A 13,706-nucleotide genomic window follows, 5' to 3' on the forward strand; every position below is an offset into this window, starting at 1 on the left:
TTTGCCTGGCTCTCTCACATGGTGACTACGATGTCTTCACAGAATTTCTGGTTTCCTCCCGTTGACAGAAATACAGAGGTCCTGTGTGCATGAGAGAAGTTGTATGAACTGGGAGCACAAGGTGCCGTTTCTTATTACGGATTTAGCAGGCTGTTGGACTCTATGCGCTGTTGTTCTGCCGGGAAGGATAAGATAAGCTTTTGCTATGAGGTGGATGTACATAAAGTGAAGTGTGATTTTTGGTTGATGAACATTTGACATTCTGCAGCGGAATAAAGTAGATACAAAGGATCGCCGTAGACTCCTTTTTATCGCGGATTGACCAGCCGTTTGGATTAGCCAACAGACAGGCTACCATTCCTTGCAAAATTCGTTCACCGGGATATATTACTGATGTGTGCGATGTGGGGGGTGCAAGTGGTCTTTTGCACGTTCTCCGTGCTGTCCTTTTCATTTGGAGGTGATAGCAAAGCACGGAGCTGCAGTGAGGTTAGACAAGCATACACCGCGAAAGGGTTCAGTCTTGTCAATGTTCCCCACCAAGAAATATCAGGTGAGTTAGGAATCTGTTCTGCCTGGTTTCTTTAATTGTGGATATTCTAAGCTCCTTCTTTCCCACACCACAAATAAATGTCCCCGTTTTCTCAGGATTCGACTCAGGTTTCTCCAGTTCACATGTAGATGTGTAACAAAGTCCAATAATACATGTATTCAGTCGTTTTCCTAGTCATTAGGTGTTCTAAAATGTTATTTTGATTTGTGTGTTTTGTCATGACAGCAAGACAGAGAGCTACACATGACAATTAGTTCAAAACTTAACAATAATTGCTTTAGAAACTACACATTCCGTCAACAAGTTGCATTGGTATCCTCAGAAAGCGATAAAAAATAAAATAAAAAAAGTATGAATTTGACTAGATTGATAAATAGGGACATAAGAAGCATTGCTTTATCCTCAGGATACTATCATAGACTACCATGTTTCACATTCTTATTGAGAACACCATAATGTGGGTTGTGTTTTATTCCACAGATGATGTAGTGGTCTAGTTTCACAGACTAAATGTATGGCACAACTTGTTGCTTTCTTGAATGTGTGTCATATTTCAAGGCAGTAAGTCCAAGGCAACAGTTACAACGTGTCTGCAGTTAAATGACACTTTAAGCTTATTAGAGAAACAAAAATACATGTAGAACGAAATGTTCAAACAAAATTTGTTAAAAAAAAACAAAAAAACAATTGCACTATTTTATTATACAAAGAGAAAACAAGGAACACAAAATATGTGACAATACATTACATTTAGCAGACGCTCTTATCCAGAGCGACTTACAGTAAGTACAGGGACATTCCCCCGAGGCAAGTAGGGTGAAGTGCCTGACCGGGAATTGAACTGGCAACCTTCGGATTACTAGCCCGACTCCCTCACCGCTCAGCCACCTGACTCAAATACAGAAGTTAGTTAGTTATAGTAAGCAAGTTCCTTTCCAGTGGGTATACCTGTTGCTTTTATCAAAAGGAGTAGAGTGCAACTGGTGTTTCTTCAGAAGTGTCCCAAACCATGTTAAATTTGCCAGAGACAAGCTTTACCAGTAGGGGGCTCTACGCACTAAGTCCATTTTCAATGGATTTTGTATGGATTTTTCAAAAACTGCTCAAGGCTGTTAAAAGCTTAGTTTTAATTCACGCTCTCACGCACAGCATAGATAAGGGTTCTATTATCTGTTGTATGGTAGTAATCACATTTATGGTGAAACCAGGAAAGAAGATTAGCCTGAGCGTCTGTTTCATGGGGGAGAGTAATATGAGAGGCTACTGATAATCCTTCCATATTGCACCTCACCAAACTAACACTTTTAAATTCAGTTAATACTGCATTACAGTATGTCTCTAGGGCCATCTAATGTAGCCTATATATTTATATTTCTGTGCATGTATTCCATCAGTGTCTTTCCTGAATTTCTGGTCTGGATGTCAATACATGCCTACCCTTTGCAGTCACACTGGAGGAAGTACAATGTTGCAAACCGTTAGATGCATTATAACATGCCATCCTCTCCTCCAAAGTCCAAAGAAGTCCATAACAGGAATGCCTATATTTAGGCCTATAATAATGTAGGCACTTTGGAACCATGCTTCCATAACATTTTTTATAGTTTCAGAAAGGTATACCTAAATTCTACACAAACATAACCTTGATCTAATGATGTACATCTAGGTGGGGTTCAGTACCAGTTGGGTCTGGCCAAGAATGTGCTCCAACTCATCTAAAACCATTGTGGCATGATTTCCAGTGTGTCTGACTCAGTGAAGTGCTCCCCACTTTCGCCTCCAGTCTCCCTGTCGTAGTGGCAGGTGCTGCAGTGTATCTGGCAGGAGCAATGAGAAGGCCCGCTGTTTAATAAGAGGTCCAGCTGCTGGTAGGCTCAGCAGATCAGCTGATTGAAAGCCACAGATCTGTTGTCTCTCCGGCCGCCTCCCATCTAATCACCTAGGGTAATGAAAAACCGCAGCCAGCACAGACCTAAATGTCAGAGCTGTATGAGAAAACTTTGATCACAACTAAGGTGTGTGCGTGTGTGTTTGCATGCATGTCGGGCAGGCCAATTTGTCTACAGCCATGCTATTAAATCACATGTATTTACATTCATTACTTTGACAGACCTTTGGAGTATGAACCATTACTAGGTCAGTGAATGGAATTGATTGTTTTGTTCAATGTGGGCATGTCTTAGAATCTCAGACAGTCTGTTACGACATAGACTGGATCCATCCAATGATTCAGTATTCGCTGCCTCATTTTTGATATTTTACCAAGAAGGAAAAAGGTTGGCACATTTTCCGAGGCTTGTATTGCAACCTGAGTTTCTGATCTCTTCTGCAATGTTCCACCACTGTGCTATTGACTGACACAGTTATTCATACCAAGCTCAAAGCTCAATATTGTTGTCTGAAAAGCCTTACACTTTAACTCGTTGGCATGTTTGACAGCTTTTGTCAAGTTACCGGTGGTGGGTATTGAGTGGCAAAGCATACACTACATGCTTGTTTATGGCTGTTGTAAATCTGGATTACAAGTGTCTGACATCTGCTCTAACTAATAGTCAACATTCTTGGATTGACCATGGCTATTTACGACGTAGAAACAAAGTCATCTTTGAATAGCACTTCCAAGAGCAATTCTTCAGTCAAATCAAAATTCTGGCTTTGATTCTCGTAGCCTATATCACCCCGGCATGTTTAGAACATGTTAACGAACTTCTCCCAGCTTGAACTTTGCTTTTGCCAAATGTTGAAAGGTGATCAAATCAAGCCCTTGTTAGAATTCATTCAAAGCCTTCCTCATTGTGTAATTTGATTTTTATTGTCTCCAAATAACCTTTGCATAAATACACCGGAGGCTAGCTATAGCCCTCAGGAGATGGGATTGAGAAAGCACTCAATTATAGCTCATTATTAGCAAAGGCAACACATGGAGCGCGTCATACAGAATTACAGAACAAATACATCACGTCATATCTGAGCTTCTCTGAATACTTATCCCTTTGGCACATGCCAGAACATGTATATGGGATAGTTCTGGCCAAAACATGCTTGGAGGCATTCAATCTGCAAAGGTGTATTGCAGGAAAGCTTCAATTTGCACAAGGTAATTATTTACAGAATGCCTGCTCTGGCCAGATCATCTAGATGCTGGGGAGATTTTTTGTTTGTTTGTGTAGGTTTTGGAGAGTGGAGAAAAAACATTTAATCAAATTTGAATTCAAGCCAAATGTAGCTGTAATGTGTTTTCCCTCCCAATCGAAAGCCCTTATCGGTCTTGTTTAGTTGAGTGGTTTGTGCTCTTGTCGAGCTGAAAAGGTCTCTTTTAGCTCCTTTTGAATTGTAGTACTCCTAAAATACTCAAATATTTTTACCGTTGTGTCATAGTAAATGCTTGTGTTCCCTGTGTTTCTTTAAGGCTAGTGATTGTGAGAGAGTGAACGAATGGGTTTCATATTTGGCATAGTCTGGGCATGACACCGTATTCCCAAATTCCCAAACTAAAAGTTTAATTCACTGCAGACAAAGAACATAATGTTTTTTTCTTATTCTTTCTTTCCAGACAGCTAGCCTTAAAATCACTCAATGAAATATTGTTTTTTTCTTGGCCACAGCAAAACAGTCTTATAAACTAATAACCCAGTTTATAGTTACATTAACTACACCCTGAAGGAATGGCGGGTAGACTTCAGTCGATGAAAAAGAAAGAGGGCCTTTTGTGGTGGTTGGGCTGGTGCTTGGCACATTGTCATCATATCTATTCTTCTCGAGGGAATTTGAAACGACTTCTTGGGCAGTAAAGGCCAGATTGAACTTGGTAACACACGAAGATAACTGAAGCTGATATTTAGATGCCAGATTGAGTCAGTGGTTAGTAATAGTGTCATCTTAATTGATAAAGAGAGCTGCTTTGCCTAAAGTGCCTAGAAATTCTGTAACTGGCACCAGCAACTAGCAAAGAGAGCAGACACTGGTGGTTTGGGCCTCGGGTGAAACCACTCTCCCTTGTATTTTTAAGAGGGCCTGGCTAGACTGTCAGCGTTCTAAGGGGAGCTAAGGGGGCAGAAATATGTGGCAAGTTTGAAATAGATCTTGGACTGTCTGCATACAGACCTGCCGGGTCGGCTGACAGCTCAGCTAAAATAGACCAGGCCTCCTCAAGCTCCTATGCTCTTGTACCCATGCAGTCAAAGCAACTGTCAACCAGTTCATTACACTCCAGTCAGCCCACAGCAAGGTTTGCCCTTGAGGCACACCCCTGTGTGTGCGTGTGTGAGTGTGTCTGTGTACGCGCATGGATGCTGTATATGTGGCCGCACGTGTGTGTAAATCATTCACATCACCTGCAGTGAAGTGATGCATGATGGGACAGGCTGTGGTTCTGGTGTGCCACAACTTACGTCTGGCTCTCTCAAAGCATCTATTTTAGACCTTTAAAGCCGGTCTGTTTACTCCTCCTGTCTGTACTTAAGATGGGCACCAGAGGAGGTTTCAAGGAGGGATTCCGCTCCCATAGGGCCACTGCAACAGGACCCCCGGAGGAATTGTGGTTTATTTATCTGTACTTCAACATCACAGTTTCTCCATGTGTTCTCAGTGTATACTCGCTCTGGATAAGAGCGTCTGCTAAATGACTAAATGACTACATGTATACTGTGGTCTACTGATTTATGAAGGCATATTGCTAACTCTAAAATTGACTTGAGCAGGATGATGGTGATGGGTACAGCTTAGTGGTAGAAACATTGACTGCAGTTCAAGAGGTTGTAGGTACAAATTCTACCCTGTATGTCACTTTGAGTCACATACATATTGAGTCACTAAGTACACACATGAAAGACCAAATATTTTGCAGCATTTTATCTCACATGGCTGTATGAAACCTTCGTTTTTTTCAGAGCTGATCTTTTCAAAGCGTAATTGCATGATTTGCCAAACAGACACAAAGTACCCCCTTCATTCATTTTCAGAAAGAACTATTACAAATACATATCTAGTTGTTAAAAGTGTAGCGGTCCCCATTTAGGACAAAAATGTAAAGTTTCATCAATTAGAATGTCAGTTATACTAAATCATTTTACCACTGTATTGGGATTAATTTTTCTTTTAAATAAAAGATCCTTAAAAGTGTCACTTTTAAGTGACACTTCTTTTTCTATCTTTTGTCCGCCTGCTTTTTGCACGGTCAGATGTGATGGATTAAAGTGTATGGGAGGGTTGCTATTGAGAAGCTGTCAAACCTCTGTAAGCATTCATGTGTGAGCTGCATACGTTGTGTGGCTTCCTCAATCCTCTCCACAACTCCATATAGGGTCGTTAAAGAGAGTGTGAAAATACCCTTGGCTGGCTTATGGGTGACTGCCACAGCACACTTTCAGTTTTCAATCAGCGGTCAGTCTACATCAGTAATGGAAGGAGGATTAAGGATTTCCACCATTTCTCATAGCAGGAAGAAATGTATGTGAACGATGTGAATGTGAGTTAAGGGATCAGTTGGGAAAGAAAGCGGTCGGGGGGCGGGGGGGGGGGGGGCGGGGGGAGTTGTGAGAAAGAAAAAACTAGCAAGAAGGAGAGAGAGGAGGGAGGACGGAAAAACAGAGATGAATTGTAAAAGGTTAGAAAATAAGAAAGCGTGTGTAAGAGAGAGATTGAGAGAGAGATGGAGTACAGAGGACACGCCACTGGAGTGCTGAAATCAAAAGCGGCTGTGTGGGAGCGGAGTGTGGGGTCAGCGTGTGAGAGAGAGGGCTCCGTGGTGGGAGCAGCGAGCAGGGGAGAAGGCAACGTGTAATCCATCTGAACTGGAGGGGATTAAGACCATGACTCACTGTTTGTGTTGATGTGAGGGGGAGGGGGGGGAAGGTATCAGGAAAGGAGAAATCCTCTCCAACGTTCAACTTCTCACACTTGGTTTCACTCAGGGTATTGAGGCTTAGAGACAACATGCACGCCAGGCTTGGTGGCAAGGAATGATCGCTGTTAGAAGCGTCAGTATGCTTAAGTAATGACCAGGTTTATCTCTGAGTTGAAACCAGATTTAAAACCCAGGGGATAACATATGAAACTATTTCCATGCAGAAAATCTGTACAGCATTAACAGAAAAGATACCATAACATGTAAGAAAGTAAAGTCTTGCCATTTTGCTTTTACAAAAAGTGCAGATTCTTCCAGAAGTTCATGCCAAGAATTGCAGTAGGTATCAGGGCCTTGATTGTCTGGTCTTGTTTGTGGTCGTCGTTTGTGTTGTGTCTGTTGATTGGGCCTGCAGTGACTATGCAGATAAGAGCACCACTAAGGGAGTGTTAGGTTGTTGATTGCTGTGGCCTTTCTCACCAGCCTACTGGGTCTGTTGCATCCTTTGGGGTACATCCTTGTACAGAGGTCCCAAGTTTCACACCAAAGACAAACTTGGAAACTTGTGAGCACTACCGTGTCATGGTAACTCCCATACGTGAATGTCAAATCCAAGGTGTCAGTGACACAAATAAATCACACACACGGGACTTTTTATTTTTGTTTTCCAAACACACAGATCTTACGGTTGAGGAGATTTGTTGGAAAGGCTTCTCACTGGGGATTCTTGAGTAAACACTTTTTTCAAGCACAAATAAACATGACACAAACATGCCATGTTAAATTTAACAGCCCTGTTGTGTCTTTGAATGCATTGAAGTGGAAAACGTTTTAAAAAAGTGGATGAAGTTCATTTGTAAATCTGCAGTATATTCAGTGGGATGGGTTAAATATACTTAATAAACAAGAAGAACATCACATGTGGAAGCAGAAAAACCAATTGCATTGCAAAATGCTACATGCTGCATGATATTTCTCATGAAAAGACTACTGAAAATAAACACTTGCTTATCTATTGAATAATTAAAGTGTAATAAATAAATACTCAGATTGGAAATGAACATCTCTCTGGCCACTCTGGCACCATTGAATAGACCCAAAGCAGAAAAATAGTATACAGTACATCAATCTAATTTTAATGTATGAAATGAGAGCTTACAGTAATACATTTTCATTACATTTATCTTTTTCTACAAAATTGTACTGAAAATCTACTGATTTTGTGTATTCCCATACTTTTCAATAACTTTAATGTAGGACTGAATGTTGGACTAAAACTGTAGTTTTTTTTACATTAGTTTTTATATTGAGACGCAATAAGTTCTTCATAAATAGTTTTCCCTTTTGACGACCTTTTGCTTTTATTCCATGACCAACTAGTTTGGTCACATAGATGCAGACCACTTTCCATCTGTGGTCTCTTCTCAGGTGTCTAAAATCTGTCAGCGACTTCTCTGAGTAGCTATCTGTTGGCTCGTTATTGCCTGTTATGTGCTGCATGCTATGTCACTATGATCTCCCTCCTGGAGGGGTCCGGCTAAAGTAGGGCACATTTGATTTCAGTCAAATTTCTTCTGTGTGGGAGTGCATGTGTGGGGGGTAGAGCTATGTGTATGCGTGGAACTGTGTGTGTGTGTGCGTGTGTGTGTGAGAGCCTTGTGAGTAGAGCAGGAGAGAGCCATATCTGGCTGGTGTGTGCAGGGCTTTTCCCTGTGGGGATGGAGTTGCCAGAAATGATACAGTCACAGACTTTCAACCATCTCTGTCCGTGCTGTTTCAGCTTAGTAACCTCCCAAACTCCCCTCAGCTTAAAAAAATAAATTATATTTTGCTAAATCTGAAAGTGGAAAAAAAATCAGGTTGACAAAAAATGTTCATACTATTTTCATTTCATCCTTCTGAACTGAATTGGAATATGCACCGAACCGGTGGTTTTCCTGTTTCAAAGGAAGTTGTGAATAAGTGGGGTGGTCAGCTCCCTGCCTGCAGCGCTACCTGGGGTTGCTCAGACCACCAGCTGTTACCTTTAGGACTGTGCCATGCACCAGTTAGCATTTAGCCATACAGGGAACTCAAAGCTTGTTCACACCCTGATGTTGGTGTCTCCCTGCTCCCTTCTCTCCATACACTGCTGGGTCTGGAGCCTCTGAAATCAGCTTGGCTGAACTACACTGTGAGGAAGCTGCACAGTGTTTTGTCGGTCATGCTATTTCTCAAGTCGTTTTTTCTCCACACACCATGAGAGAGGCAGAGGCATGGTAGGGTTAAATCCAACCAGCATTGTAGTTCCCTTATAAAGCATCTGAACCAACAGTGTATATTTTCAAGCTACGTGCAACAAAACAGCAACAGGAAGCAACTGTGCAGGCACCACACCTAGGGTTGAATGCCATCTTGCTTTTCATTAATATTAGGCTAATGTTTCCTGCTTGAAGTCCTGTTGAGGGAAATATAACAGCTTTCACATGCAGTCCCAGGTACTCTGTGCCAGAGCCTAAATCCATCCATAATGGACCTGTTTTAATGGAGTGTATGCATCATTGGAGACAGTGGCCGCAGGCTCGACTCAAGTGCTCGGCCAATAAGATGCCTTACCTTTGACATTTACCATAAGGGCTTCCAAACTGGCGGTGCAGAGTGCGACTTCTAATTAGTGTTGAGGGGATTAGACCAGAGAACTGTAAAAGTGCTCATAAGAGCGTTAATGCATATGAAATTGACTAAGAATTACCGCAATTGGAGGAGTTGCAGTGATATAGAGCACTTCCCGTGGTCCTCAGGACTGAGGTTTATGAAATACCTGGCGAGAGGCCATAACCTGTAATATTAGAGGGCTTTGGAGCTGTGGGTCATGCATTTAGCTGGCTTGAAAAGCATATTTGTCCTCCTGTGTGGATGCTGCTGAAGTTATTAATCAGATTGACGTCTGTGGTGCTTCTGGTGTTGGACTGAGGGTACAGACTGCATTCTAAACAGCCACAAGTATGTGGCAGGATTCATGTGGAAAGAAGAATCACTCATCACCATCCCCATCATCATTACCACCATCCTCATCATTGTTCTCATCATTATCATCATCCTTCTGCAGCATGCTCTATGAATCAGTATTACAATAGATCATCAGACATGATGGAGGTCTACTGGTCATGATATACATTTACATTTAGTCATTTAGCAGACGCTCTTATCCAGAGCGACTTACAGTAAGTACAGGGACATTCCCCCCGAGGCAAGTAGGGTGAAGTGCCTTGCCCAAGGACACAACGTCAGTTGGCATGACCGGGAATCGAACTGGCAACCTTCGGATTACTAGCCCGACTCCCTCACCGCTCAGCCACCTGACTCCCATATACTACTGGAGACTGGAACAGTAAAGGGCATTAATAACAGTACTGTGTTGAAACACACTGAAATCCATATTTGAAGTTTGGTACTTTAAGTGTTCAATCATGTAAGGAAAAGTGGACTGGTAATGGGGGGGGGAAATGGTCCCCCCCCCGCAGTGTGTCCTTAGTGAATGAAAACAACTTCATCCCAGACTAGCCTATCCCTTATCTCCCTGCCTCCCTCTACAACAGCGAGTGAACCATCCATTTATCCATCCATCACTGTCACACTCCCCGCCAACTCTGGAAGTTATTTGAAAGTTAGGAAATCTTTTATCGTCTTCCAAGTGTGGGAACATCTGGTAAGATTGGGTTGTGGGAATTATCCGTGTCATCTTGTTTGGACATATTCAATTTGGGTCTCAGGCCCCAATGGAGATGGTTGAAAGTGGGTGATTTGGGCACAGGGAGAAAAGTCCAGATGGTGTAGCTGAGTTGAGATCAATGGAGCCTGATGCGTTTCCCCCCATCTCACCCATGCAAACAGATGTGATTGAACACTGTTAATTGGAAATAGAACAGGCGTTGACTTGTCAAAATAACTTAGAACTTGTGTCTCAGATTCCTTCTCATGTGGCGTGTAACTATCAATTATTTATGAAGTGTACCTGAACACATGCAGTCCTTGAGCACTTGAAATCTTGCAGAAAATGAAACGTGTCTTTTTCCATTGAGTGTTGAAACTTGGCTAACACACTTCGTTCACAGTCCACTGGATTCAGGTTTTCATGTCAGGCTCAGATTTCCTCCCATAGACTATTAAAGACCAAGTCCCCATGTCATTCAGCCACCTCTCATACCATCCTACTCTCTGGCCTTTATTCTGGGTCATGTCAGTAGGATGAAAGGTGTCAAAGAACATACTGTAGATGTAGAGCGCTGACATCCCAGATTGTGACGCTGAGGGTGGGCTGACTTCCTGAAGTCAATACATCTCCGAGATAAAGGATTCATTCAGGAAGAGGCCTTGCTCAAACCTGCCTCTCTGCTCTGCTGTCCAAGGTTCTGAAACTGGCTTCACTCAACCATTAAGTCCAAAAAAACAGGAAGAGACAGAGAAAGACAGGCAGACAGAGCAATTTTGAACAAAGAGAGACTGAGGTTCAACTAGGAAAAGGAGAAAGAGAGAGATGGGGGGGATCTACCACAGCGTTAAATCAATACTGGCTCTAGCGCAGGTCCACCCCTTCTCAGAGCGTGGTTAGAATGTTAATGAGATAATGGGGCTCTTGCCCTGGTGGAATGTACGGAGAGGCTAGGAGCATTGACCTGCTACTGCAGCATCTGTGTCGGTGTCGGGATGGTAATGAGACTCACTGCACACTGTTCTCCATGCCGGACGTGTGTACGAGAGAGCGGGATGGAGAGAGAGAGAGAGAGAGAGAGAGAGAGAGAGAGAGAGAGAGAGAGAGAGAGAGAGAGAGAGAGAGAGAGAGAGCGATAGAGAGAGGGACAGTGAGCTATGCACACTGATGGCGGCATGGCGACAGTGGGATCTGATGGTGGATCGATGATGGTGAGCGAGGGTGATTCATCCAGCAGGGAGCTTGCTGGTTATTGAGCGCGGCTCCACTGCGGTGTGAAAACAGCCGTCAGAAGCAGGGATCTGAGCTGATTAGTCATGGAATTAAGCTTGGCTTCTTCACTTGATCCTTCATCCTGACGAAGGACATTGCTTTCCTTGGCGATTTTCTTTTCACCACCTGCCAACTGTGTATTGTTGTTCCAGGATTCTTCCATTCATTTGCTTTAGTACGTGTTATACATTTTATAGATGTAGGGAAATTCCTGGTGAGGCAAATGTGATCTTATTTAGCCTATACTTACAGTATGGACAAAATATATGCATGGAAAGTGGTGTGGTCCATACACTATAGTCCACATTTCAATCAACACCTAGTTTGCAAGTTATGAGAGTTGGCACACCATTTGGAACTTTCTGGCTTAAGCAGAGAGGACTGGCGGGGACATCCTCCCTTTTCAAATGCTGGCAGGAGTGGCCAGGGGACCCCACCAGATGGCACTGCCCATATGCAGCCAGTGGACCCTATGGCCAGGTAGACTAATGAATACATCTGGGAATTTATTTAACTATTTGGCATCAAATCCATCAATGGGCCTAAGGCCTATTTATCTCCCAATACTGCCCTGGAAGGGAAAGTTGGCTAAAAAACTTCTTCACTTAATTTTTCTGTGTTAGAACTCCATCTAACTGAAAATGTCACCAGATTTCACATGTGGAAGGCTGCTCCTGCAATACAAGACAGTGATGGAGGATAAAGAAGACAGATGGAGGGATTTCATATCCCAATGGGCCTAACTCAACCTCCTTACAACTTTGGCATAACAGGGTTTGGACACAGTCAAGGATTTATTGCGAGCTCATTCAGATTATTTATAGTATACCAGACGGAATGTGCCCAAAACCTTCCAACATAGCAGTACATCTGTCCCATATGTGGCTCTTATTACAACCTCATTAGATGTTACATTAATGTGAATATATATGCATTAATAGCAACAGGGAAATTGCAACTAGGATTCTACTTTTTCATCAATGCTATGCCAACTGCAGAAGGACTCCTTTGGGGATTTTGAATAGAAGTGCCAACCAAGTCAACTATGGACGAGATGGTGATGACTTACATGTTACTTTTGGAAACATATCCCCAACTATTCTGAACTCAGCTAACAGACAAGATTTGCAATGACTCTTCACGATAGGAAAAAACACAAATCTTCCCGCTTACTCTTTGATTTACCAATGTAATTCCCTCATCTCTGTTTCATCAAAAATCTTAAAAGAGGTCAGTTGTTTTACAAAACAATCAAACTCTCATTATCCATCCTGTAATTACTGCCATCTCTCAACTTGAATTGGAATGCCTCATTGCAGACAGGAACTAGCTCAAATGTATTTAGCCTAGAAAGACAATGGGTATTCTTGTTCTTTTCTGTCACATTTTTTTTTTTTTTTTTTGTACTTTGTTTTCTCGGTGTTCTAATGCAAACTTGCCTTAAAGCCACGTCTGGAAGAAAGATAATCCACTTAATTGGAAAGCTTGTTCGTTTAGAAGAATAATTTCTCCATTAACAGCTGACAGGGCTTTCAACCTCTCCCGGCACTACAACAACACATATCTTGCATAAGAAACGTCAAGCATTTTCAGTAACAATGGAAAGAGTAAAAAAAAGATTTTTTGAAATGGCTCTGCAAAACAACAAAAGATATGTGCAAGTGTCCACTTCTGAATTGGCAGCAATTTTTATGGCATGTCATTTCAGTTTGGTGAATTGTTAACATTCACCTTGCACGTTGACCAATATTAATAGGAGTAACTGAGGAGGTATATGATGTCTTGCAGGAGGTGATTGACAGGCTAAGACCCCTATCAGAAGCCCATCTGTCAAAAGTCAGCCTCCCGTTGGCACCTGTGTCCTACCCCTGGCAACACAATGATTTACACTGACAAACAGACAGGCATGATTTGTCATGTCGGGACAGTTGTTTAAATGATACATGGTTTAACAGTGGCAAAGAAAGCAGAGACCCAAATGTATCTGTTTCAAAATGCTGTACATGAAATAGTTTTGTGGTATTAGATGTTTTATTCTTCAAAAATTCAAAAAAATCAAACACATTTCATGAAACATAATTATTTGACCTTATACTTGTTTTATCTTGATGGACCTGTCATTATGTCTCAGTCATTATCTTACAGTAAATGTCTCAACAATGAATTAACAAGCAATACATTTAAATATAACAAAGAGGAATTTACTTTATAGGCTCACACATTTTGAAACTTGATATAACCATAACTCATTCTGCCTTCATCAATCACAGACACAGTAGGCCTATATACAGACATGTGCTCATAATGTGCTCACAAAAGAATTCTCAGCACAGATGTACTCATCT

General features: G+C 42.0%; 1 protein-coding gene across 1 annotated transcript in view; it reads left to right on the top strand.

Annotated features, from left to right (window-relative positions):
• Nucleotides 1-393: 393 nt before the first annotated feature.
• Nucleotides 394-13,706, top strand: part of gpc6a (glypican 6a) — a 76,654-nt gene continuing 63,341 nt past the window's right edge. Inside the window, exon 1 of the mRNA XM_067260220.1 lies at nt 394-553. Coding sequence (XP_067116321.1) covers nt 394-553 — 160 coding nt within the window. The remainder of the gene's footprint in view (nt 554-13,706) is intronic.

This window comes from Osmerus mordax, chromosome 22 (assembly GCF_038355195.1).
Source record: "Osmerus mordax isolate fOsmMor3 chromosome 22, fOsmMor3.pri, whole genome shotgun sequence".
Classification (NCBI taxonomy): domain Eukaryota; kingdom Metazoa; phylum Chordata; class Actinopteri; order Osmeriformes; family Osmeridae; genus Osmerus; species Osmerus mordax.